General features: G+C 49.6%; 6 protein-coding genes across 6 annotated transcripts; 2 read left to right on the top strand and 4 right to left on the bottom strand.

Annotated features, from left to right (window-relative positions):
• The first annotated feature begins 2,756 nt into the window (after nt 1-2,756).
• On the top strand, nt 2,757-5,940 carry EDB82DRAFT_265944 (uncharacterized protein). Its single transcript, XM_025728476.2, has one exon. The coding sequence runs from the start codon at nt 3,087-3,089 to the stop codon at nt 5,808-5,810; it is 2,724 nt and encodes a 907-aa protein (XP_025582839.1). The 5' UTR covers nt 2,757-3,086; the 3' UTR covers nt 5,811-5,940.
• A 411-nt stretch (nt 5,941-6,351) lies between these two features.
• Nucleotides 6,352-8,182, bottom strand: EDB82DRAFT_508866 (glycosyl transferase family 4-domain-containing protein). Its single transcript, XM_025728477.2, has 2 exons — nt 7,583-8,182; nt 6,352-7,529 (listed from the first exon to the last, which is right to left on the bottom strand). Exons 1-2 carry the CDS (start codon nt 8,006-8,008, stop codon nt 6,555-6,557), a joined length of 1,401 nt encoding a protein of 466 aa, XP_025582840.1. The 5' UTR covers nt 8,009-8,182; the 3' UTR covers nt 6,352-6,554.
• A 587-nt stretch (nt 8,183-8,769) lies between these two features.
• On the bottom strand, nt 8,770-11,244 carry EDB82DRAFT_434582 (potassium transporter-domain-containing protein; the record flags this gene model as incomplete). Its single annotated transcript, XM_025728479.1, has 3 exons — nt 8,770-9,768; nt 9,826-11,010; nt 11,080-11,244. The coding sequence occupies 3 exons, from the start codon at nt 11,242-11,244 to the stop codon at nt 8,770-8,772; spliced, it is 2,349 nt and encodes a 782-aa protein (XP_025582841.1).
• Nucleotides 11,245-13,053: 1,809 nt separating this feature from the next.
• Nucleotides 13,054-15,081, bottom strand: EDB82DRAFT_547332 (uncharacterized protein; the record flags this gene model as incomplete). Its single annotated transcript, XM_065609496.1, has 2 exons — nt 13,054-13,807; nt 13,841-15,081. 2 exons carry the CDS (start codon nt 15,079-15,081, stop codon nt 13,054-13,056), a joined length of 1,995 nt encoding a protein of 664 aa, XP_065464164.1.
• Nucleotides 15,082-16,916: 1,835 nt separating this feature from the next.
• Nucleotides 16,917-20,469, top strand: EDB82DRAFT_267020 (uncharacterized protein). Its single transcript, XM_025728481.2, has 4 exons — nt 16,917-17,233; nt 17,292-17,632; nt 17,690-19,772; nt 19,820-20,469. The coding sequence occupies exons 1-4, from the start codon at nt 17,129-17,131 to the stop codon at nt 20,267-20,269; spliced, it is 2,979 nt and encodes a 992-aa protein (XP_025582843.1). The 5' UTR covers nt 16,917-17,128; the 3' UTR covers nt 20,270-20,469.
• A 425-nt stretch (nt 20,470-20,894) lies between these two features.
• On the bottom strand, nt 20,895-22,725 carry EDB82DRAFT_267010 (uncharacterized protein). The gene is made up of 5 exons (XM_025728482.2): nt 22,561-22,725; nt 22,410-22,472; nt 22,174-22,260; nt 21,982-22,104; nt 20,895-21,906 (listed from the first exon to the last, which is right to left on the bottom strand). The coding sequence occupies exons 1-5, from the start codon at nt 22,639-22,641 to the stop codon at nt 21,115-21,117; spliced, it is 1,146 nt and encodes a 381-aa protein (XP_025582844.1). The 5' UTR covers nt 22,642-22,725; the 3' UTR covers nt 20,895-21,114.
• Nucleotides 22,726-22,887: the final 162 nt, after the last annotated feature.

Below are 22,887 nucleotides of genomic sequence, written 5' to 3' on the forward strand. Positions count from 1 at the left end.
GTTCCTCTAAATAGTCTCTGAACTGGAATCGAGTCATGGAATAACGGCGCTCATGATTCTATTGGTCTTGGTGCACAGAAGCGGGCGTGGGCTGCTGGATGGCATTTTGCATTTGTAGACAGGTGAATCCCTGCTCTCAAGTCCATCCTCGTCACACAATATCGCACTGTATGTACTAGAAGCGGTATCTTTCCCCGCTCCTAACAACTCATTTCCCATCACCTCGATGTGGTCCATGGTGTGAAGGCTAAGGTTTCGTCACGAAAATGTACCAGTCCAACCAAAAACAATCGAATAAGTGAAAAGCTGGGTGATCACACGTCTCGTTTATCTTTGAACTCCCTCCCCATCATGGAGCGGAAACTGCACCAAGACTCGAAAGTGACGGCAACGGGACCAGACGCGCATAAAGCTCATTGCGTATGGTTTACTAGAGTACGACGCGGCTTCATGTGTACGTGGACGACATCCATGCCCCAGTCAGCCAAGCATGAGTGCGAATACGGCCAGCATCGCGAGACAGACGACACAATGATGATAAGAGATCGCTGCACACATGTGTTGTGGTCAGTTCCATAAGCAGATTGTCAGACGAGCTTCGATAGATATCAAAATTCATAGTATACAGAGAAACGTCAAAGATATCTATCTTCTCAGCATTTGCGTTTGCATGATGCGGCATAATGTATTGTTCCTTGATGATGACGCGATCAAAACCACTATTACCACGCAGTGTCAGCTTGCAAGTTGCTACGCAATCATCATATCCCATCATGGAAGTTCGCAGGTCCCAAATTCGATACTCTTTGCGCAAGTTCATGTGATTGGCTCAAGTATCTGCACCAAAGAACACAAAGCTGGCCCATGCAAACTAAGCCAATCAAGATCAACAAGGATATGCCGTTCTGCCATCGTGCAGCGGCTGCGTACACAGTATGAGTCTGCAAACCGAACAAAAGGGACAGACTGCTGAAGAACCAAGCTCTTTCAACGAGTGACGGGTGTGAAAATGATTTTACAAATCAGAAACAGAAGAATTGAATTGAATTCACAATCGGAACAAAATTGCAAAACCTTTTCTACTGCGATTCAGGATATCTGTTTGCATACACCTTTTCCGTCAACCCGGGAGCTCCCTTTTTTGTGAGAGCCAAGGCGAGACCAATCAAGACGACATTCATTTACATCTTACAACTAGAAAGCTAGTACCTACCGAATCAGAGTCAAAGCTAGCCCGTGGCTCCCACGATTTGATGTTCCCCTGGGCCCTACCTCGGCGGCTTCAATTCGTCTTGGGTCTATCACCCGTCGCTCTGGCCTCTCGTTTCACCAGACGCGACGTGAATTGTGGCGTCCAGGTGTCAAATTTCAAGCACTCCGCCCAGATCCACTGTGTTTCTACCCAATCAGAGCTCGCATGACCAGAGCCAACCTAGACCAGCGTCAGCTGCCAACTGCTGCTCTGTTTTCCTTTGCTTTTCCCTTAGGTGGCTTTGAGCATGTCCAGGTTATGTGCCTGGTGGTATTCGTCATTCTGCCTTTGAAAATCTGGTGAACCCCCCTCCCAATTCCTTCGCTCCCCATTCATACCGAATTGCTCTATTCCTAGTGTCAGTTCATCAGAGAGAGGTCGAGCAGACTCGCAAACTCGAAAGATATATGTCTTTGCATTCTTTGTCTCATCTTTCAAACTTGCGTCTCTCGAGTCCCGGCGGCTTCACTCATGGACCCTTTCATTTATGAGTCGAGCCCCTGCCTGGCTGGTCGCTCACGCCAACAAAAACCCGTCCATACGCAATTTCCAACAGAAATCTTTCTCATATCTGGGCTCTTGTGTTTTCCTCCCCCCTCCGAGCCCTGGAACAATGCCATTCATTGTTAGTGCCTCAGGCCGAGAAAGCGTCGGCGTGTGTGCCCAGGTGCCCAGCTTGCTGCACTAAGATTTCTCCTTATCCACCACCAGTCAAGGTTTGGGTTTAGCGCCATTTGTCCTTTTGTCCTTGTCTCGTCTCTTTCCTTCCATGTCTCTCTGTTTTGTCTTTTCTTTGGGGGGCCACTTCCACTTCAGTCCTTGACCCTCACTCATACACTCACTACTTGTTGTTCATTTGGGACTTCCACCCAATCCAGCCCAGAAGTTCCAGCAGAATTTTCCAAGTCCGGCTCAGTGGCCCATTCAATTTGGCACAATCTGTTGTTATCATGTCTTCTCCCGGCTGCTGAGAATTGGGTGGGAGGCACCCCAGTGGATGAGAAGGGCGAGCGAAGTGCCGCTGATGAGTGTACTAAGCTACGGTACGTACCTTTCTCTTTTTTTACTTGTTCTCACTTCCAGGTGTCTCCCCCTCTTGGGTAGCCAACTGGAAATGGGACCCCCAGGCCCAGGCAGGTCCCAGGTCGGTACCGCAGTACCGCACTTGTCTTGAAGCGCACCCGGTCTTGTCGCTCCTCCCCATCCTCTTTCTTCCCATCACCCACCCTTCTTCGTGCAGTCCACGATCTTCAATCCTCAACTCTCGTTATCTCTTCTCTACTTCAAGCCCTCCTCGTGTACGGATTGTGTTTGAGTAGTCTCGAATCATATTTTTCTCCACCTTCACCTTACACCTTTCGCCTCTTAAACGACAAACCTTGGTCTTCTCGACACTCGACACCTCGACCTACCTCGTCCCAACCCTGCCGTGACCGATCACAACGAGTTTTGCGAAAATACAAACCGACCGACAGTGTACATCACACGCCTTCGAACGACGTCTACGCTTCGTTTTCCGCCTCTAGACTTCGACCTGACTAACGTCCCTGACTTGGTTCACCTTGTCGTCGCGCCTCCGACTTCCTACCCTTACTGTCGACGCCTCGGCCAGTCTCGAGTCTCTCGTTCTCACGCTTGCGATTCTTGGCTGTGAGCGTACGGGACGACCTTTGCTTCATTGCATGGGACTACCAGCAGTCATTCTGGTTCGCGACTCTTCTTTACGGTCACCCCGACGCGCCCTCTGAACGGCGTCGTCATGCCCCAAAGACCGCGACGTTAGATAAGACACACACTCACTCCGGTGTTCTCTGCATCATCTTCGTTATAGAGTATGACCGAAAAACCGGCGTCGCTGTCTACGCAGTTCGCGGCTCCTAGTCAGATCGCTCCTGTTCCGCTGGGCGCAACACCCAGAAACGACGCTGCTCGACCAGCAGACGGAGCGGAAGAGGAACCATATACAATAAAGTGTATATGTAACTTTTCTGACGATGATGGAAACACCATTTATTGCGAAACTTGTGACACCTGGCAGCATATCGATTGTTTTTACCCTGACAATCGAGAAGAGGCCATTCGTGAGGACTTTGCTCATTCTTGTGCAGAATGCAAACCCCGACCTCTCGATCGTCAGAAGGCTATCGAGCGTACTCTTCGCCTCAAAAACGGAGCGGTAGGAGACGAGCGTATTGACAAAAGAACGAAGCGACCCCCCTCCAAAAACCACAAGAAGAGATCAAAGCCGGCCGATCTACCAACAAATGGCCACCTTAGCCCCCAAGAGAATGGGAAACATAACCATCCCGCCGACCAACATCCTCCGCCTAAAAGGGCGAAACACCGTTCTTCACAATCCGTCAGCTCCCAAGCCCCCAAACGGAGCCCTTCTTACGGAAGTGGCCGACCAAATACTGTCCATCCTCCAAGCCCTGCTACCACCCCACCAGACCTCCCCGAAGATTTTCAAATTCACCAGTACTCCCAAGGGTTTTACAACTTGTACAATGCAAGAGATGTCCCCGACTCGCACAGCAATGCCTTCGCTAGCCTCGCTATTCCCACAGCGTTATCTCGCTGGCTTCGCGACCCCAATACGATGAGGAGTGAAGTTGGCAGACGCCATTCGGATGTTTTTCAAAAATCATCCACCAATCTGGAAGCTAATAAACCCAACCTTGAAGTCGGTGATACCACGAGAACACTGGATGACGGCAAGGCTCTCAGATGGAGGTTTCTGAAATCCAGCACACCAATTGAAAAGGACGTGCCTCTAGTGGAACTGAATGGTGCAATCGGTTTCCAAAAAGACTATTGCGCTGACCCAGCAAATCTCTGGGCTGACCTCTCTTCTCCTCTCCCTTTTGTTTTCTTTCACCCTGTCCTTCCGTTGTATATCGACACACGACAAGAAGGTTCTTTAGCTCGTTACGTACGCAGGAGTTGCAAACCCAATGCCCAACTAGACACATATCTTTCCGACGAGAGCGAATACCACTTCTGGATCGTCAGTGATAGGCACATATCCGCCAACGAGCAAATTACCCTACCCTGGGACTTTCGCTTAGAGAAGAGTGTGGATGCTCGCTGGCTTCATCTTCTTGGTTTGAGCGACGACGATTCCTCTAGCAACACAGAAATGCCCGTGGATGACACAGAGTATATGGCGATATCGAATTGGATGAGCCGGATCCTCTCAGAATATGGCGGCTGTGCGTGCGACCTGGATAACAACTGTGCGTTCGCACGCTTCCATCGCCAGTATCTCTATTTGAAGCAGCAAGTGCGTGGCCCGACGAAGAAGAAACAAAGAAAGTCCAAAACACAGGCTATCTCGCCCACGAGTACAGGACAGACTGTTACTAGCCGAGCCACGAGTGAAGGCCATATCGACGAAGGTGCAGATCACGACAACAGATCACAGTCCGGCTCTCTTCGAAGCAAACCCCCGAGCCGTGATCTAACTCCTCTAAGACAAGGCTCTTTCGATCAGCTTGGCATCTTGACTGAGCCAACAGACCGGGACAAGCGGAAAGTTGCCATGGTAGAGGACACATTTCGTCGTATGGAGCAGCAACAGCCACCGAGAAAGAAGAAGCGTGTATCTGATGGTACATGTTCCACTTCCTCCAAGCCGAAGCATCGCAATGGCTCAGTGGCATCCCACGGTAATTACGTTGATGCCGGGACATGTAGAAGCCATTCTGGATCACCGACCAGCACTTCCCCGCACATTCCTCAGAGGCCGTCGATGCTCACTCAGGCCCTTGCCGCCCCTTATCGCGAATCATCAGCGACACCCAGAGGAGTGTACTGCGATGCCGCAACACAAACCGACCCCGTCGAAGGTGCCTGGTTCAGCGAGCCCAGTCGATCTCCACGACCGAAGAAACGCATTATTCCGCTTTCGAAGCGTTTGCTTAACAGCCGCCATAAAGTCAAAACTGACGAAGAGGATCAACGAAGACGATCCTCGGTTAGCCAAGCGTCCAATGATATTGCGATGGAAGTTGACTCGCTTGTGGACCATGTTCCGGCGATCAAGCGATCAGATTCCGAGTTACCACCTTTGTTTCCTGCGTCTGGTGATGTCCCCATGACAGATGCCTCGTCGCCAGCTGCGACCCCTGTTCTAGGTTCAGCAGTGGGCGACACGTTTGCAAAAACCAAAACTCCGGACTTGAGGGTGCAATTGCCTCCTGTACCGTCGTTCGATAGTACTGGACTGGGAATTCACAGTGCGACAACTCCCCAGCCTGGGGCTGTCGCACATTCGCCTCTTTCAAATCCGTTACCGAGTCCTTTTGCACCGCCAGCCGTCAATGGCATAGCTGCTCATCCCAGTCAAGTAAAGAAGAAACTCAGCCTCAGCGACTACACGAAAAGTCGGATGAACAAGGCTGGTGGCAAGACTGCTGGCGGCCACGCTGTTCTTAAACCCTCCATCTCAAGCCCTGAGGACACAAAGGTCGACATAGTAATCGACTCACCCTCGATCGAGAACCCTACGGAGAGCATGATTATGGCTCCTGTTGCCGCAACAAATGGCTCCTTATAATACGAAGTGTTTGTATGTGTAATGCTGTCACTGTTTGAAGATTTTCTTTGTTATTTTTTTTGGGGGGGGGATGACGGATTCAAAAGCCTGGAGTTCTTTCATTTCTACGCACTGGCTGGTACGTCAGATGATTACCCCGATGATTTGGCGTTTGGGGCGGTTATAAGACACTGGTAGCGGACACTGATTTGGCCGGGTCTGTCAGATTAACCCAGTGTCTGAATGTAGTAACGGCGCAGCAGGTTGCTGCCTATGGGCCAATGGGATTTCTCATGATGAGTGACTGTGAGAGAAAAAGGACTGCCATGTGCCTCACTGGCAGGTTGTTTGTCGCGATCTTCATTGACTCGATGTTGAAGAGGCTTGATAAAGTAAAGGAACAGGAAGAGAAACATCGAGCATCAAAGTCTTTCCATCAAAGGAGACTCCAGGTGGCTCGTTTTATGTAATTATAGGCGTTACCCGTGCTTGCATGTACACATCAAAGTTATGTAGTGCTGCTTGAAATGATGGGAAATCTACCCTTTTGAAAGATGTATCATGTCCTGTTTCGCTTTGTGCCACACTATCCATACAGCATTCTATGAAGCTCTGTGAAAATGATCCAGTTCAAATAAGCACGGGGGGCATTTGGAAAGTCTTTTATTTATTAGTCTTGAGAAATGTCTATCTAGTAGGTTGAGCGAAGTTCTCTTCCAATTTTACCCACGCCCGGTTCTATCAAAAGTCGATATCTGTTTATCACTATACAGTAGTTCCCCAGTTGTCTTCCTTAAAGACCAGTAGCGCTAAACGGTGTCTCACAAACAGACCAAAAAGGCCAACAACAAGTTGGAGCGCAGTCACTTCGAGAGCTAACCGATCCTCACGAAGAGGACCACGCCAAACGAGCCAGAGGTTCAGGATAGTGAAGTTACTCGTCTCGACGAACTGGCCGTTCTCGTCAACGGTCACCTTTACGAGTCGCAGCTGACTGAGGAGATGGAGCCCGCGTGCAACCAGTGGGTGCGGCTGTCGTTCAGCAGACCAAGGGGTCACAGAGGGCTCGAGAAGGCCACTCCGAGCGTTGAAGTGAGGAAGTCGGTGGCGCGGGCAAGGAATAAGACCGAAGACCTGAGGGCATGAGTAAAGAAAGTTGAAGATTTGGGGGACGAGAAGGAGCCCAAGCGTCTTTGAGAAATGGCCGAGGATACCGACAACAGCGAAGACCATGCCTGAGAAGTAACAGTACGTGTCACCGACAAAGACCTTGGCGGGGTACCAGTTGTGGCAGAGCAAGGCGCATGAGACGCCGATCCACGGCAGAAGAAAGTAGAGAGAGAATAAGTGAGAATCAGTCGCAGGGTGCGGGTAGGGTGTGAAGAGGTACAAGCAATCGTTGAAGGCGAGGAGGAGGGCGACGACGACGCACTGCGAAACTTCAATACCGTTGATGCCAGCAAGCATATTGATGCTTTGTGGGCAGAACATGGCAACGCATGCCATGTAAACATAGTAGAGTGCGCCCAGGTCGAAGAGCTCACCAAGATAAGGTTGGAGCTGGAGCGGCAGAACGATGGATGTGACGTCGAAGTCGACAAAGTAGACGACCAGAAGGGGGATCGAGGCAATACCAGGAATCCACCACTTGTGTCGCCAACGAATGTCAAAAAGATCATCGCCAATACCTAAAAAGGCAATAGTCTGAAGAGAGATGATGGCACTCAGAAACGAGGCAAGCTATACAAGTTAGCGTACAATTAAAGAAGAAAAATGCTTGAGTTGATACGCACCTTGTTATGAGGAAACTTGTGCAGGAAACGCCCCTGGCTGACCTGCTCAAGCTCAACCACGACATCACGATTTCCGCCACCACTAGTAGCCGCGACAATATCCTTGTAGAAGGGAAATGGGATGAATACAATGATGCTGAGAAGATAGACAGCTGCACATACGGCGCCCATACACTCTGGAATCTCAGTGCGCTGCAGCTTGCTCATGTCGCGACCACGGAAGCCGGCGCGCATAAAGGTAGGGCCCAGCCAGCGTATCATGGCGAAGCATAGCGAGAAGCCAAGAAACGAGAGAGCCAGCGATGCAATGAGAGGTTCGCCATCGCCGTGGAGAGTGTTTGCGAGAACAGCGCAGGATGCGCCCGAGATGGTTGAGAGGGTGAGTATCTCGGTACGAGAGAGCGATGTTGTTGCTGTGATAGTCATGATGAAAGTGTGAGAGTTGTTGTTGAGTTAAGGAAGGGGAAATTGAAAGAAGGAAATGCGCATTATGAGCAATTTAGCTGCATGAATTACGAGCAAGCAAATCGTTGCATTGATTGTTGTGAGATGAGGTTTTTGGTGACACGTTGTTGCACTGCGGGACACAGAGAGACGTGGGCAGCCGGGGTGTGGAGTGAATGAATGAGCGATGGCCCTGAGCTGGGATACGCGGAAACACGTGCAACAAGATCTACCTTCCGACCGGAGATGAGATGAACTTTTTATTTATTATACCTTTGATCTAATCTATAAAGTAAAGAAGGTTTCTGGCCATAACTCGTAGGCATGCAAAATACCCAGGTATTCAAGATACCACCTTAGTAGATTGGATAGATGCTCACAGTATAAACAGTCATCACTCATTAACATCAAGATACCAAGAATTCAACACACGACATTAACTCATCCAGTTTATTCGCTTTTGAGGGTATATCGCTATCATTTCTAACTCCGAATCGTGTGTGCAAGCAAGTGAACCTAGACATGGAATCAGAGCAAAGAGTTTGTGCTTGCCAACCAGAACGATACCATCAGTCAAGTTTCCAGGCCAATCCTAATATCCAAAAGCGCCTTTGTTCCAAATCGTAAAAGTGATCCCATGCAGTACCGTCTTCCCAACCTTGTTCTATCTATCAGTCATTTTAACTTGCCTTTTCCTGGCAGCCAATGTCGGGGTATCTCTTGTAAATACTCGTGGTCGTCTTTCAAATTTCCTTCACAAATCCCACCTCAACCAGATTATCTGGGTTGATATTAAGGTTGGCGAGCTTGGTTCGCGAATTCTCGCGGACCCATAAGAATGCTTCCAGCGTTATTCGGCGGAAAAACTTTGTGAATCCCATTTTTTCCGCCTCTTGCACCCTCATGGTCTGCTTGCCCATCAAATAGACAGTCTGCGCTTCCTCCGCGGCCCGAAGCGCTTCTAGCTCACCTCGAAATTCTGGCGGCATGTCGTTCTCGTCAGGCGGGAACGGACCTCTGGTAATAAAGGTCATCAACTCGTTGACAATGATTGGTGCCAGGTTGGGTGTAAGAATGTCGTCCATGTAGCCATGTCTAAGTACGATTCGGTAACAAGAAGGAATTTTGGTAGTGACTCGAGCAATGACGAAGCGCTGGTCGGATGGCACTGTAGGCTGACATAGTGAACGCATGTGGAAGAAAACAATAACCTGCGGTCGCGTCTGAAACTTCCGTATGAACTGTGTAAAGACTTTGGGGATGTGATCGCCGGTGCCTCCAACTTTATCAAAAAAGATTCCGAGGCCTGGAGCAGTCATCACTTGTCCACCTCCAAACTCTGGTGAAAGCCTGAATCGTATCGACCGCATCGAGCCATCGCCAGACATGCCTCTAGCGATCGAGTTGTTGCGTGAAGTGCTTCGGGATGATAGCACGAATTCTGAAGGGTCGACCATATCCCTCTGCTCTGCCTCCCATTGTTGCTCTTTGCCCCATCGCCAAAGCATGAAGAACGTACTGAGGATGAAGGACAAAACTAGCGCAAACCAACCACCGTCGGGAACCTTATTCAGTGCTGCACTTAGATATACACCGTCGAGTAGTATGAATATGAGGAAACCCAGCAACACGACGATAGATTGTATCCGCCAGACAACAAGCGCCACCAAACTTACCATGCATGTCGTGATGAAGGTGACAATTATCACACACACTCCATAAGCGTGTCCTAAGCTTGTTGTCTACCAGATTCTAAGTCAGCTAATACGGCTTTGAAGAGATATGAGACAATAACTTACATTGTTGTAAACAGCCGTCACTACCACAGTCCCAATCATCAACAACCAGTTCGCGAGCGGCATGTAAATTTGGTCGTGAAAGCGACGGCTGGTGTGGACTGTTTTTATATGAGGAAAGTAACTTAGTCTCATGAGCTGCGAGATGAGTTGAAACGAACAAACGATCAAGGCTTGACTAGCGACAACAGCAGCAAGCACAGCAATGATGATGCTGAAGTACAAAGTGCTCTCGGGGACGGTGCGGAAAAAGGGGTTCGTGTATGCCAGTCCGGTCTTGTCCTGTGAGATGAAAGCTGCTTGGCCGCAATATGTCATGAGCAAGCATGGGAAAGCCAAAAACAACCAGGATAGCTGGATAGCTCGCTTTCCAAAAGCACCCAAGTCGGCGAAAAGTGACTCGACACCAGTAAACGCAAGCAGTAGCCCCCCGAGTGACTTCCAGCCGTGAGTTTCATTTCGTATTAGGTACGTGAAGGCGTAGTGTGGACTGAAGGCCTTGAGCACGGTGTGGTCGTACAGAACGAGATTGTATATGCTGATGGACAAGTTGTAGAGAAGCCAGACCACAACGACGGGAGCAAAAGAGGTGCCAATTTTAGAAGTGCCAAAGAACTGCAATCCGAAGAGCGCGACAAGGATTGCGCAAGAGGTTCCCACAATGGCAGGTCTTCCAAGGTCAGGCCGGATGACTTGGATTCCTTGAACGGCACCCAGTACAGACTGAGCGGGTGTCAAGATGCTGTCAGCGACAACCATGGAAACTCCTAATACACCAACAATCTTGAGGACGCTCTGGGCAACCCGACTTCTCTCCAAAAAGTCGCGGGCTATTCTTCCAGCTGGCGCCAAGTCGGCACCTGTTTCGCGGTCTAGGCGCACGACGATTCTCTCCGGACCATTGGGGTCTGTACGTGCAATGTTGGCGTATCGGGAAAGTAGCGAGTATAGGGCAAAGGTGCCTCCCTGTCCATCGTCGTCGGCTGATAGTACGATAAAGCAATATTTAACCGTCACAATGAGTGTGAGGGACCATATAATTATTGAAAGGGCGCCCACGAGGTCGTGCCATGACGGCTGTTCGGTGAATGTCGAGCTGAAAACATAGAGAGGGCTAGTGCCGATGTCGCCATAGACAACACCGGTGCTTTGCCAGGCGAGCCATAATAACACAACGCCTCTGTACGTCTTTATGTAGTAAACATGTCAGAGGTTTGATTCGTAATGCCACACTTTGTTATGCTGTCGGTGACCTACCTGCTTGTTCTCGCGACATAAATCCTCATGCTCGATGCGCTGTGCCTTTTCCTGATCGTGCAAGTCGCGGGCTTCAGGATCAATGGGGGCTGCGTCTTCGCTTTCCTCAGCAGCCGCATTGACCCAGGCTTCTATTCTCTGGTTGCGGGCATTGTAAGAGATCATTTCGATCGTGAGTCGACAAGGTCACTTGGTGACGCTAGGTCCGATTCCAAAAAGGAAGGGACCAAACCTTGGGGCATGGGCTTATATATTCTGACCCTCCATAGACTGACTAGAACCGGACTAAGATGGAGCAGGATGACGAGCCTAACCGAAAGTCTACACACACTACGACTCCGAACCATGCCTGTCAACGCCGACCCGACCTGGGTGAAACTGGCTTGTTGGTCCACTCGGTCAACAGCCACAATTCTAGTCTACCCGTTGACCTTTTCCACCTTGACTGCCAAGAAGTCTCGGTGCCATCGCCAAAGTGCTGATAGGTTCGAGCGTAACCGGGCAAGCTCGGATAAAGGTATTTTGTTTTCCAAATCTCTCCACCAGAGATCGTAACGTTTGAGGGTTTTGCTGCCAGTAGGAACGGGGCTGTGTGAGCCTTCCTTGCAGAAGCTAAAAGGCTAGGATGATCCAGTCCATCTCTCCTCACCTGCAGCACGAACGGCTATACCTAGGCACCGAGGGTGTGGCCGAGACGTTGCTCTCCCTTGAATAGAGTCGAAAGATTCGAGAATAATACCGACATGGAGGACACCCTACAGCCCAATAGCATGTCGAAACCTCCGCACATCACCAAATGACCCTTGCCCCTCCTCCAATCTGGGTGTCAATGAGTGCGGGGACAGCTGGAACTGGGGCGACGATTGCCCCATGGGATGGAGGTCAATAAACATTCGTAGTCAATGAGCCGTGGCGCTAGGACGCTTCAATCCCACTGCATCTGTCCTGGTTTCTTGGCTGCTTATCCTCTGCATATGCAAATGCACTGTAAAAAGAGTCTCTTTTTCGGCCCTCCGAGCCCAGCTGTTTATGTGTGTCTGTCAGTCTATCAGTCCATCCGTCTCCTGTCAGAAACCCACGCGAATAGGTACTTTGAAATTTGTGCCTCACTGATGCTGGATAACAAATCTGATATGTCTCATCGACTTAAAGGTGGGTAGGCTGGGTTTATGTTGTGGAATTGCATATTGCACATTACGACGCGTCCCCGATATTATGCCACGGTTAAGAAGTGGGTGTGGCCTGACGTTCCTTGCATCGAGAATGGAGTTTGTGATTGAGGTTGTTGTGGTTTCACCGTGAAAGCCAGTGGAGGTCGGTACGGGTATGCTACAGCGCGTGCCCAGACAAGTCCAGCGGGCTCGGGACGGGAAGTTACCACCTAAAAAGCCCACAAGTGTGGAGATGGAGGCATTTCTCGGGGACTTTTTGATATTTGCGTATGCTTATTCAGAGCCTGTCCCCTTCTATACCTTGCTCGTGTAAGCCGATTGCTCATTATATGGACCCTTGTCTTGGGTGTATCGCGAACTTGTTGATCGAATCAAAATTTTCAGCAACTTAATAATGAACTTGAAGACGAACACGAGGTTATTCATTCATGAGATCATATCCCTATATCAGGAGTTTATACGTTAAGTACATGGTCTACGTGTACGTCATGAGAGTCGACTGCCAAGATGAGACCCAAGAAAAAGATGCACTTATCAGGTGGCTCGGCGAAAACTTTCGTGCCGGTCAGCCTCTATTGTTGTCTTGGAGAACCCTTTGCGTACCCTTCACCACCGAGACAACTCTACAGATAGGTGCCATGTAAGTTGGTGGTGGTGGTAATACTTGGTTCATGCAATAGCGGGCGGGACGGAGGATTAATTAGCGACGGCGATTAGACGCCAAAGTTATTTTGGATGTAACATGAAGAAATATAGTACCATGAAAATCACCTAACATTATGTGATCATCTGTTGAGAGGTCTCAGACCAACTCCCATTCCACTAGGTACGACCAGCCCATCGCGCATCTGCCGACCTTGGCGAGAAATTCTTTGGCTGTGACTCCTGTTGCATCCTTGCGGCCATCGAAGCTGGTCAAAACGAGTAATCGTACCGATTTACCCCGGGGACCCAAGTCCCTCGCATTGACATCGAGCCAGTACCAGAACCCATTTGTTTCCAGGGGTATCATTTCATCTCTCTGGCCTTCACCTCGAGGAAGGCTGAGAAGCACTAAGCGCTCTTTGCCACCGCATTTCTCCTCCGTCCAGTGCTCACAGATCTTAGAGTATTGGAAGCGCACAATTTCTCCACTGTCGATAGAGATATGGCGATGCTTCGGCTCTATGCTTGGCTCTGAGATGCCTTCCTCGCTCGCGGTTCCACATACAGTAGGGGGCTCACCGTCAATATCCCCAGTGTAGTAGTATTCCCACGTCACAGGCACGCCGTTAGCCCGGAACTGGTGTCGCGAGTCTTTTGGGAAATGTCTGAGACCAAAATGCTCGTTGGCATACGTAAACTGTGAAGGGTTGAATTTCGCCACGTAGTTTTGCCCATCTACATGACCAGCTCCCCAGCAGGCGTCCAGCAGCTTCCAGTCACCGCCATCAATGCGTACTGCGTTCCAGGCATGTCCATCCGGCTTGGCTGGTGGCGGGCGTTCACCTTTCTTGAGTGGAGTATATCCAAACCCTTTTCCATGACCAGTGACAACCACACACTCAAGGCCAGCTCTGTTGGCGACCGCTTTATAAGTTTCTGCGTACCCTGCACAAACAGCTTTGCCAGAAAGGACAGTATCTTCTGCAGTCATATGCTTGATATTCTTGTTAAAGAATGCCTCGGTATCATAGTTGATATTGTAATGAAACCAGGTAAATATCGCCCGTGCCTTGTCTGTGTAAGAGGGGAGGGGACCACAAAGAACCTGTGCCAGATAACCGATCGGGTCGTTCCTTGGTAGAGAATGTCGAGGATACTGTGCGGCGATGGCATCAGGAGCGCTCCAATTACGACATATGAGGCACCCGTTTACGGGACCTGCTGCAGTAAAAGCCTTTGTTTCAAACGCTTCAATCTGAGCCATCGAGGGGCGAGAAGCGAGCGGCACTGGAGGTGGTTCATCTTCTGACTGTGGGTGACCAGGAATCGGAGGTCGCGCAGGCAGTGCCGGTTGAGTATCTTGAAGTTTTTCCTTGTTCGAGAACCCAAGAATAACTGGTCCTTTCGATTTTCCGTTCGTTGATGGCCTGGGTGGTATTTTTCTGGTCTGAGGTACTGCCTGAGGTTCAGGCGTAGCACCTGCCTGTGGTTTCCCTGGGCGCGATGGTAACCTTGGTGGAAGACTGGGTCGAACCGGCGGTGCAGGCTCAATGGCTCGAGGGGGGCGTGGCGATGGGGGAGCACGATTAGGCCTTGATTTCTCCTTGATTGCAGATTCTTTTTCTCTCCTTGAGGGGGGTAGTTTTGGAAGACTCGCAGGATCATAAGCTGGGGGCAATTTATAGCTTGCCCCGTCAGAGTTGACACTAGTTACTGACGAAGGAGGTTTGCCCGCTGACAATGTAGATATCGCTGAATTCTGCGACCTCTCCGAAGAATCAGAATTCCTCCTAACCATCAGACTAGATTGGGTCGAGGTGCGTCTCGGTGGTAAGGTCGGCGCAGACTGTGCGGTCGGGGTGCGGCTGGGGAGCGGAGGCGGGGCTCGCTGAGCACCATCTTGGCAGTTTTGCGCTGTGAGTTGTGGTGTTGACGCTTTTCTCGAGGGGCGAGGAGGGATTGATGGATTATTCTGCGACGGGCTTGGAGTAGTCGATATTACTGGTACTGTTTGACTCCGGCCTTCAATAGTTGGACGAACGGGAGGAGGAGGTGGTGGCGGTCGCTTGCGAACTGGTCCAGGACCTGGGCTTGGGCTTTGAGCGTTGGCAAAGCTCTTTTGTTTGTTGAGAGCAGCAATGCGCTCGGCCAAGGTGTTGAACTGGGGCTCTTCTGTGTCGGCCATTATGTATGTATGTGTATTTACTTTTGAGCAACAGCAGTGGCTTTGATGGTCACGGTGATGAACGCTGGTCGTGAACGATTTCAGATACGAACACACGAATATTTCATGTTGTTAGGGAATACGATATGCAAAGGCCCAGCAGGAAGCTTTAACGAAGGAGGTAGCGACAGAAATGAAAGGATGCCGGTTGAAAATGAAAAAGAAGAACAGAGGATGGTGGGAACGAGAGAAGGGCCAGGAAATCAATAAAAGTTCCTGGGCATCTTATAAGTGTCAATGAAACGGATGATTGAAGGGGTTGTACACAGCCCTGTATGTGGACCTGGTTTACGGAGCGGGGATGTAGGGGGTGAACAAATCCTCCAGCTAATGTTTCATGACGTTCTAGAGCCAACTGATATACAGCTTCTGGTAGTAGTCCTAGGTATTTGTTTTAGTGACGGCTCGAGTCCATGGTCATAATCATGACAGCGAAAACAACAAACCATCGTTGATCTTCTTGTTACTTACGTATTCGACTCTTGGTCATTCCATAGTTGACCATGGCCCCTTAATGAAACATAACTAATAATCTAACTCCCTTCCTCTGACAAGATCGTGCCGACTTGGCTCTTGGCAATTATGTGTCTACTACTAGACCCCCCCCCCAAAAAAAAAAAAAACACGATCGACCTATTCACTGTACCTAGCGATCACAAACCCCTTTCCTTTCTCATCTTCGTAACGTTTTGGTATACCGTGTACTGACTCACATGTGTTTTGGAAAACAAGACAAACAAACACCCGCCTGCTCCAAATGCCGTATTAAAATGGGAGGCTGATATATGTGCTACCCAAGGCTCAGCTGGGTGTACACTTAGTGTTGCGACTGACAATCCTCAGCTATTCTTCAAAACCCGAGAACACGAGATATTGTAAGCTCAATGCTGAATTCTTGGGACCATCCAATTCTACAAACGCCTGGAAAGCATTCAATGCAAAGACTGGCAAATGTTATCTTTCTAAAAGTGGACTATAAATAAACGACCAAGAAACCAATGTAGGCACAACATCGGGTCGATTCAAACGATGGCTTGGCTAAAATGGGGTCTGGTTTTTTTTGTATTTTTATGGTGGAACAAAACTAGTAACGGGCATCCATCTATCTACTGGAGCATTGTGTTTGGTAGGATATCATATAACAAAACTCTTTGATCTGTTCACTGCACTGCAACAAACCCAGCGTCGTAGCTGTCCTTTGTCTACTATAGTCTAAGGAGCATAAGCTAACCTTGATTTCGTCTCTTATGCTTCCAGCGTTCAATTTTCTAATACCCTAAGGCCATTGTACTCATATGTATTCCTTGTCCTGCCTGCAGGGTCCCTGAGATGTTGGTAGCCATTCAGCTTTCCATGGTTGGCACTAACAAATGAGGCAGATCTTATGGAGCTGGGAATCATTAATCCGCCCCGCAGCCGCCGCCATTCACAGAACATCCATCCAATCCCGGCATCTATTCATAGCCCACCTCCACTAACGTTGACCCCTCAGACCTTGCCTACGACCTAGGGGACCTAGGCATCCTTACCCCGACACCAAGCGGCTTGCGACAGACAGATGTGACTTGGCTTAGTTTGCCTTGACTTCACTTGACTTGCTTTTTCTCCTCCATCCTCGTCTTTTCTGTTCTGTTCATCTATCTTCTTCACAACCAGAGACTTCTTCTCTGGTGCACCGTCGATTCGATCGGAATATGGGCTTTCTCCTTCTCCCTCTTACCGGCCCCAGTTTATAGCCTCCGTCTTAGCTTCTGTTGATCGACGCTATCCATTCGAGTCCTACATCGGCGCATGCCATCTCCATCCATCTCTATCCCCATCAGCGCGGCGCATACCTAGTCAAACCCTGGTCGCATCGCAAGATATTCATTCATCGCATTGCTCGCTTCTCGGCACTGAGCTCTCTTCCACGATCTGCCTACCCGCATATCTACCTATCAGCTCTGAACTGCCTGCTCTCATCCTCGTCGAGCCTGCCTAGTTGCCACGCTCCCCCCGCTCATTCATCATGGCTGTGGAGGAGGCCATTGGCAACGAGGCTGTCACCCCACCTATGCGCTCACTCACCTTTCACGATCTCCCAACTGAGATTCAACGGGACATACTATCGCATGTTCGTACTAAGCCTGCGTGATATCATGTTTCTTGTGGCTTTACTAATGCCTTGGCAGTGCTCTCAGTCTGACCTGATCTGCTGTGCTCTTGTTTCCCAACACTTCCGTGAGCTTGCATCTGCTTTACTCTATCGCAGCTTCAATATCCTTTTCCCCGACGACGACGATGTGAGATTCGAGTCGCCAATTGATGGCCTCGCTGGTGGACTGGATACATTCACCACTAGCGACTACAATTATGCAAAGCATCTAAGGGAATTGTCTATGGATACAGTTAGCACTGGCGTCAAAGCTGAGCATGCATATAAACCGTATCTGTACAGCACCAGTTGTGGTAAATTCCTTAATACTTTACTATATCTGACGCTAAAGAAGGCCAAATCTCTCGAGTCCTTTCGGTGTGTTCCACGAATCATATTTCTACCCCGATTCTTTATTGCTAACACTGTTACTAGATGGAATATCCGCGTTGAACTCAGCCGACCTGTATATCGTGAGCTTCATAAGATTCAAACATTGACCAAATTTCACATTCGCTTCCAGGCTGGCGAAACATACTACATCACGCCGCCTCCTCTTCCCCTGAGCATCGATGACCTCCCCTCAACTTCGGCTCACTGGTCAGACATTCCTCCGCCTCCTCCGGGACCACCCCCAGCAATGTTCACGGCTCCCTTGGCTGGCCCTATGACATCTTTGCCAGTGATTTCGTCGCCTCCTCCTCTTCTACCAACCTTGAAGCAGTTTTCGAAATCTAAGGCGAGCAAGCGTGACTCAAAATCACAGGAGCCCCCAACACTTTCGGGCTTCAAGAAGCTAAAAAGCCTATCGGTCCTCGATATAGACAATCTTGATTTGACTACGGAGCTTAAGACTTGCGTCCGAAATTCTTCTGCTACCCTCACAGAGCTGCATCTTTCCCTGTCGGATTCTTTGGCGCTGCAGGCTAGACGGCCACCGCCTGATTCAGATCCGGATGATTCAGATGTTGATGATGAGTTCCAAGTGGTGCCCGTCTCGCAAAGCACCACTTTCGATGCGAGTGGACCAGCGAAAGCTTTCCGCTCTCAGGAGGAGCGTAAACTTCAAGAGGGTATTCTCGGGAAGATATTTGATGTCGAACCTTTCATACTCAAAAAGCATGCGCTTAATCAAAGTCCCCGCGAAGCAGCGACTAGTCAGGAGGAAGGATTAGAAGCCGAGAGTAACGATGCCGCGGAGGATCCCCGCGAAGAATTTGCGTCATCACTTCGCAGTGTGTCGGCGAGGTTGATGGCACAGGATGGCACACGCGATATTTCTACAGCGCAGCAAGATATCCTAGATATCATCGAGAAAGCAGCCAGGAAATATGTGGACTCGGGCGAGCGTCCTTCTCAACAGTCCAACGATTCGCCAGAAAGTTCTGCTGTCGTGGCCAAGAGTGAAGAGCAGTCAAGTGATGGGAATGGCCAGGCAAGTTCAGGACCAGTCGATATGCCCGACTTAGCTGTGCGACCCAAGAACAAAGCATCGAGTGGCGATTTATCACCGGACGATATTGAAATCGAGCATGTCGATACCGTAGACGATCTCGAAGTTGAATCAGATGAGCAGCAAGGAAAGGAGCCAGAGGAAAAACAAATTGAAGACGAAGAATTCGAAAAGCCAAACACGGCATGTTCTTCGGCTGCCATCCTAGAGGACCAGGATACACATCCGAAGACAACCTTAACCACCGGGCTGGGCAAAGTCGACACGAACTTGATTGCGCCGCAAGTGAATTATGAGTCACTTTTGCTGGAATTACAACAGCTACAGGAAGAGAAAGACGCATTTGTTCAGCAGGTCAAGGCAATGTCTGTTCAGGGTACAGCCGTGGAACTCAAGCAAATCAAGGACTCAGAAAACCGGCTCAGAGAAATGCGCCAGAAGACTCGACGTGTCCAGGACGCCATAGAAACCACGCGCCTTGAGATAAAGGAGGCCGAGAGCCAGGTCTCTGAAAAGTCTCAGATTGATGGCAGTGAGAAGTCACAGCGGTCAATCGACGAGTATCTTCGAGATACCAGAGGCGTTGCACTGGAAACACTGGGCATACACCTGATCCCAGTCAAAGCATCTGTTCTCTCAAGGGCCATTGATTTGAAGTGTATGAAGAATCTAACGTTGCTCAACGTCGGTAACCAAGCACCCATCTGGACCTTGCTTTCCAAGGAAAACAAAATCTCCCCATTGGCCCTACGCAGTGTTTTTACCGACAATGTGTCGGCCGCGTTCTTGAATTGCATGTCACAGCTTGAAGAATTGCATGATTTGTTCCTTTTAGAACGAAGTGCTAAACAAAAACCCGAAAGTTTCGCGCCGAGAACCACCGTCACAATCGATCAGATTCGTCGGTTGGTGCTAAAGAAGCACATGCATACTTTGAAAAGGCTGATGATCAAGGACGAGTCAAACAGCAGCGGGTGGGATGCGAACCAGAAAGCAATGATACTTATTTGCAATCGCGGGGTGCAGCTTGAGGAGCTAGCTCTCAGTATGAACATCCACGCGGTGGTAAGTTTGCTATTATCATTATCAGATCTCGCTAACATCTGTCACAGCACGCTTTCATGCAATATTTTGCAGGACTAATCAATCTCCGTGCTATCAACATCCTCCGGTTCAGGAATAACGACACATGCATATGGGTCATGCGTGAGATCTTGAACTTTATCGTGGATAACCTCTCTCACCACCCCGAGCTGAAGCTGGAGTGGATCGCTATGGAGGACGACAGGCTCGATCGCGTTATTCGTCCTACAGATGTGCCAGACGAAGGGGGAAAGAGACGGGCTAAGGGGAAGGAGAAGGCTACTGTGAGCTCTCATCACAATAGCATCAGTCTTCCTGTACTGCCGACCTGGGGTTCGGATAGCGAAAGTGAGGACGAGGATGATGATGCCTCAAATTGTGGAAAGAGACTTCGGCTGAAGACTGTTGGAGTCCTCCAGTTTTATGAGGTCTGGGGTGTTAAGATTTTTGACAAGGAAATCCGATCCGGTCGGCTTTAAGTCTTGGAGCAGAGCTATCTTCGAGGCGCAATTTGTTTTGGTATCGTCGTTGAACTTACGACGGCAGGATGGCGCATATGGGTGGGTTCTGGGATGTTGGAACTGACTGAGGATCAGTCAAGTAAAACGGCTGGGACATGTGGGTGCATATCAGAGGTAATGGTAAAGGGGTTCATATATGATTTATGATGCAATATCCTCCCTTATTGGCTTCAAACCAAGCACAGGCCTTTGTATGAACTGAAACATTACTTAACGTAAGAATTGGATTGGTATGTTGTCTTCATGGGACCTTGTCTCGTTTGCTTTGCCTCCTCTGAACATACTCTGGTAACACATTCCTGACCGGATAATGAACCCACGGTATAGAAAGAAAATCATGCATAAGCAGATTGTTTTTCAATGCGATTCTATCACTCCTTCCATTACCATCATGATGCCCCAGGGTAGCCAGGCTACCAGGATTCGCATGCATAAGTCAATGTGGGCCGTTCGAAGATCCTCTAAGCACCTAATCATAATAAACGATATTATGCTACTGACTGAAAAAGAGAGTAACCACATATCCCCATTCTTCTTGCGACGAGAACACGGAGCAGATATTTTAATTGTTGACTATCTCGTTACTGTAACACGTAATTTAGGCACATATCACCACTTCTCATCAACCAATTTTTCGACCCATATCATCAAGAGCAACTCCGTAACTTAATCATTTCGCCGTGCCTGGTTCTAGGTTTGGTACAGTTCAGAAGTACACTACCCTGAAAAAAAAGATGAAAAAAGGAAAATCGCAAATAAACCCTAGTGTGAGGGAACAGGTATCTAAACTAAAGCATGTATATTTACAGCCTGGAGATGATGGCGGCAGCGTACTCGTTGGTCTTGGCCTTTCCGCCGAGATCACCAGTAAGGGCCTTACCCTCGGCGAGGGTATCGAAGATGGCCTTCTCGATGCGGGTAGCGTGCTCGGTAAGACCCATGTGTCGCAGCATCATGATGGAGCTGAGGAGGAGGGCAGTGGGGTTGGCAAGGTTCTTGCCAGCGATATCAGGGGCGGAACCGTGGACGGCCTCGAAGATGGAGCACTCATCACCAATGTTTCCGGAGGGGGTGAGACCGAGACCACCGATAAGACCGGCGCACATGTCGGAAAGAATGTCACCGTAGAGGTTAGGCATGACAAGGACCTTGTCGTTGTAAGGGGTGGGGTCAGTGACCATCTTCAGGCAGCTGTTGTCGAGGAGCTCGGCGTCGAACTCAATGCCGGGGAAGTCCTTGGCAACCTCCTGAGCGACCTTGAGGAAGAGACCGTCGGAGAGCTTCATGATGGTAGCCTTGTGGACAACGCGGACCTTCTTGCGGCCAATAGACTCGGCGTGCTGGAAGGCAAATCGGAGGACACGCTCGGAAGCCTCACGGGTGATGAGCTTGATGCTCTGGACGACACCATCGACAACAATGTGCTCAATGCCGGAGTATTCACCCTCGGTGTTCTCTCGGATCAGGACGGTGTCGACATTGTCGTAAGGAGTCTCGTAGCCAGCGACGGAGCGGCAAGGTCGCAGGTTGGCGAAGAGGTTGAAGGTTCGGCGGAGGGTAAGGTTAAGAGAGACATGGCCCTTGCCAACGGGCGTCTGGAGGTGGATGTTAGCCATTGTGCAATGTGCGATGCGCCTGATGGCGTAGTTTATGCGCTCATGTTAACGTACAGCGAGAGGACCCTTCAGGGCAATCTTGTTCTTCTGGATGTTCTCAATGGCAGCATCGGGGATAGCGGTCTTGCCGTCCTTGATGATAGGAGTGACATCGACGGGCTCCCAAGCAATGGGGGTCTAGAAAATGCTGTGTTAGTACAAGTGTTTTATTTGGTGACTTATGCAGGTTGGGTTGTCATGACGAACCTTGGCGGCGGCGAAGATTTCCTTGACGGACTGGGCAATCTCGGGGCCGATACCGTCACCCTCAATCAAGCTGACCAGGTAGTTGCCCTGCGCATTATGTTAGTATAATGTCAATTGCAATTGAGGCCATAGCCAAGCATTTTGTTGCGACTGAGCTATTTTATCTCGGCCTCATGCTCGGACCAGCCGAGCGCTAGGATGGTTCAAAAGCTGTGATATGAGAGCGCAAAACGTACACTGGCATCCTTGGTTCCGTTGTACTTGGCAACACGGTCGCCAGAGGTCGAGTAGCATCGGTTCTGAAGTGAGAAAGTAAGTAAATGTTCTTGGGAGTGCTCGGACTAGATTGTAGCGAATCCGGGCAAAATTGTGGTGGTGATCTCATACGTAGAAAATGGCAGCGCGGGGGGCAGCAGTGCGCAGGGCTTGCCTGGAGGCGGGAGTTCGGAGAGCTCGAATGGCCAGCATTTTGAATAGAAGCGAGCAAAGAGACTACCTTGGTACAGCTTGAGAAGAAGAGACGGGATGATTCAAGGTAATGAGGAGAGGAGAGGGTATAATGAGAAAAGCGTAACGACAAGAAATAGAAAGAGAAGAAAGATTAACTCAGGTCAAGAAAACAACTGACCTATGAACTCGACTGAAACCCAACCCCAAATCCAGCCAAATCCGACTCCGAATGGCCAATGCTGTTTTCATAGAGTACAGCCACAG

The sequence above is a fragment of the Fusarium venenatum genome, assembly GCF_020744135.1.
Source record: "Fusarium venenatum strain MPI-CAGE-CH-0201 chromosome Unknown EDB82scaffold_3, whole genome shotgun sequence".
NCBI classification, from domain to species: domain Eukaryota; kingdom Fungi; phylum Ascomycota; class Sordariomycetes; order Hypocreales; family Nectriaceae; genus Fusarium; species Fusarium venenatum.

What these genes read in the sequence shown, in the direction of transcription:
- EDB82DRAFT_508866 (XM_025728477.2), bottom strand. Translation starts at nt 8,008, where the DNA reads ATGACTATCACAGCAACAACATCGCTCTCTCGTACCGAGATACTCACC. An exon ending in ACAAGTTTCCTCATAACAAG is followed by an intron (nt 7,530 to 7,582) that starts GTGCGTATCAAC and finishes TAACTTGTATAG; the next exon opens with CTTGCCTCGTTTCTGAGTGC.
- EDB82DRAFT_265944 (XM_025728476.2), top strand. Translation starts at nt 3,087, where the DNA reads ATGACCGAAAAACCGGCGTCGCTGTCTACGCAGTTCGCGGCTCCTAGT.
- EDB82DRAFT_267010 (XM_025728482.2), bottom strand. Translation starts at nt 22,641, where the DNA reads ATGCTGGCCATTCGAGCTCTCCGAACTCCCGCCTCCAGGCAAGCCCTG. An exon ending in ACGGAACCAAGGATGCCAGT is followed by an intron (nt 22,261 to 22,409) that starts GTACGTTTTGCG and finishes CATAATGCGCAG; the next exon opens with GGCAACTACCTGGTCAGCTT. An exon ending in CCCTGAAGGGTCCTCTCGCT is followed by an intron (nt 21,907 to 21,981) that starts GTACGTTAACAT and finishes ATCCACCTCCAG; the next exon opens with ACGCCCGTTGGCAAGGGCCA.
- EDB82DRAFT_267020 (XM_025728481.2), top strand. Translation starts at nt 17,129, where the DNA reads ATGGCTGTGGAGGAGGCCATTGGCAACGAGGCTGTCACCCCACCTATG. An exon ending in AACGGGACATACTATCGCAT is followed by an intron (nt 17,234 to 17,291) that starts GTTCGTACTAAG and finishes ATGCCTTGGCAG; the next exon opens with TGCTCTCAGTCTGACCTGAT. An exon ending in GTATGAACATCCACGCGGTG is followed by an intron (nt 19,773 to 19,819) that starts GTAAGTTTGCTA and finishes CATCTGTCACAG; the next exon opens with CACGCTTTCATGCAATATTT.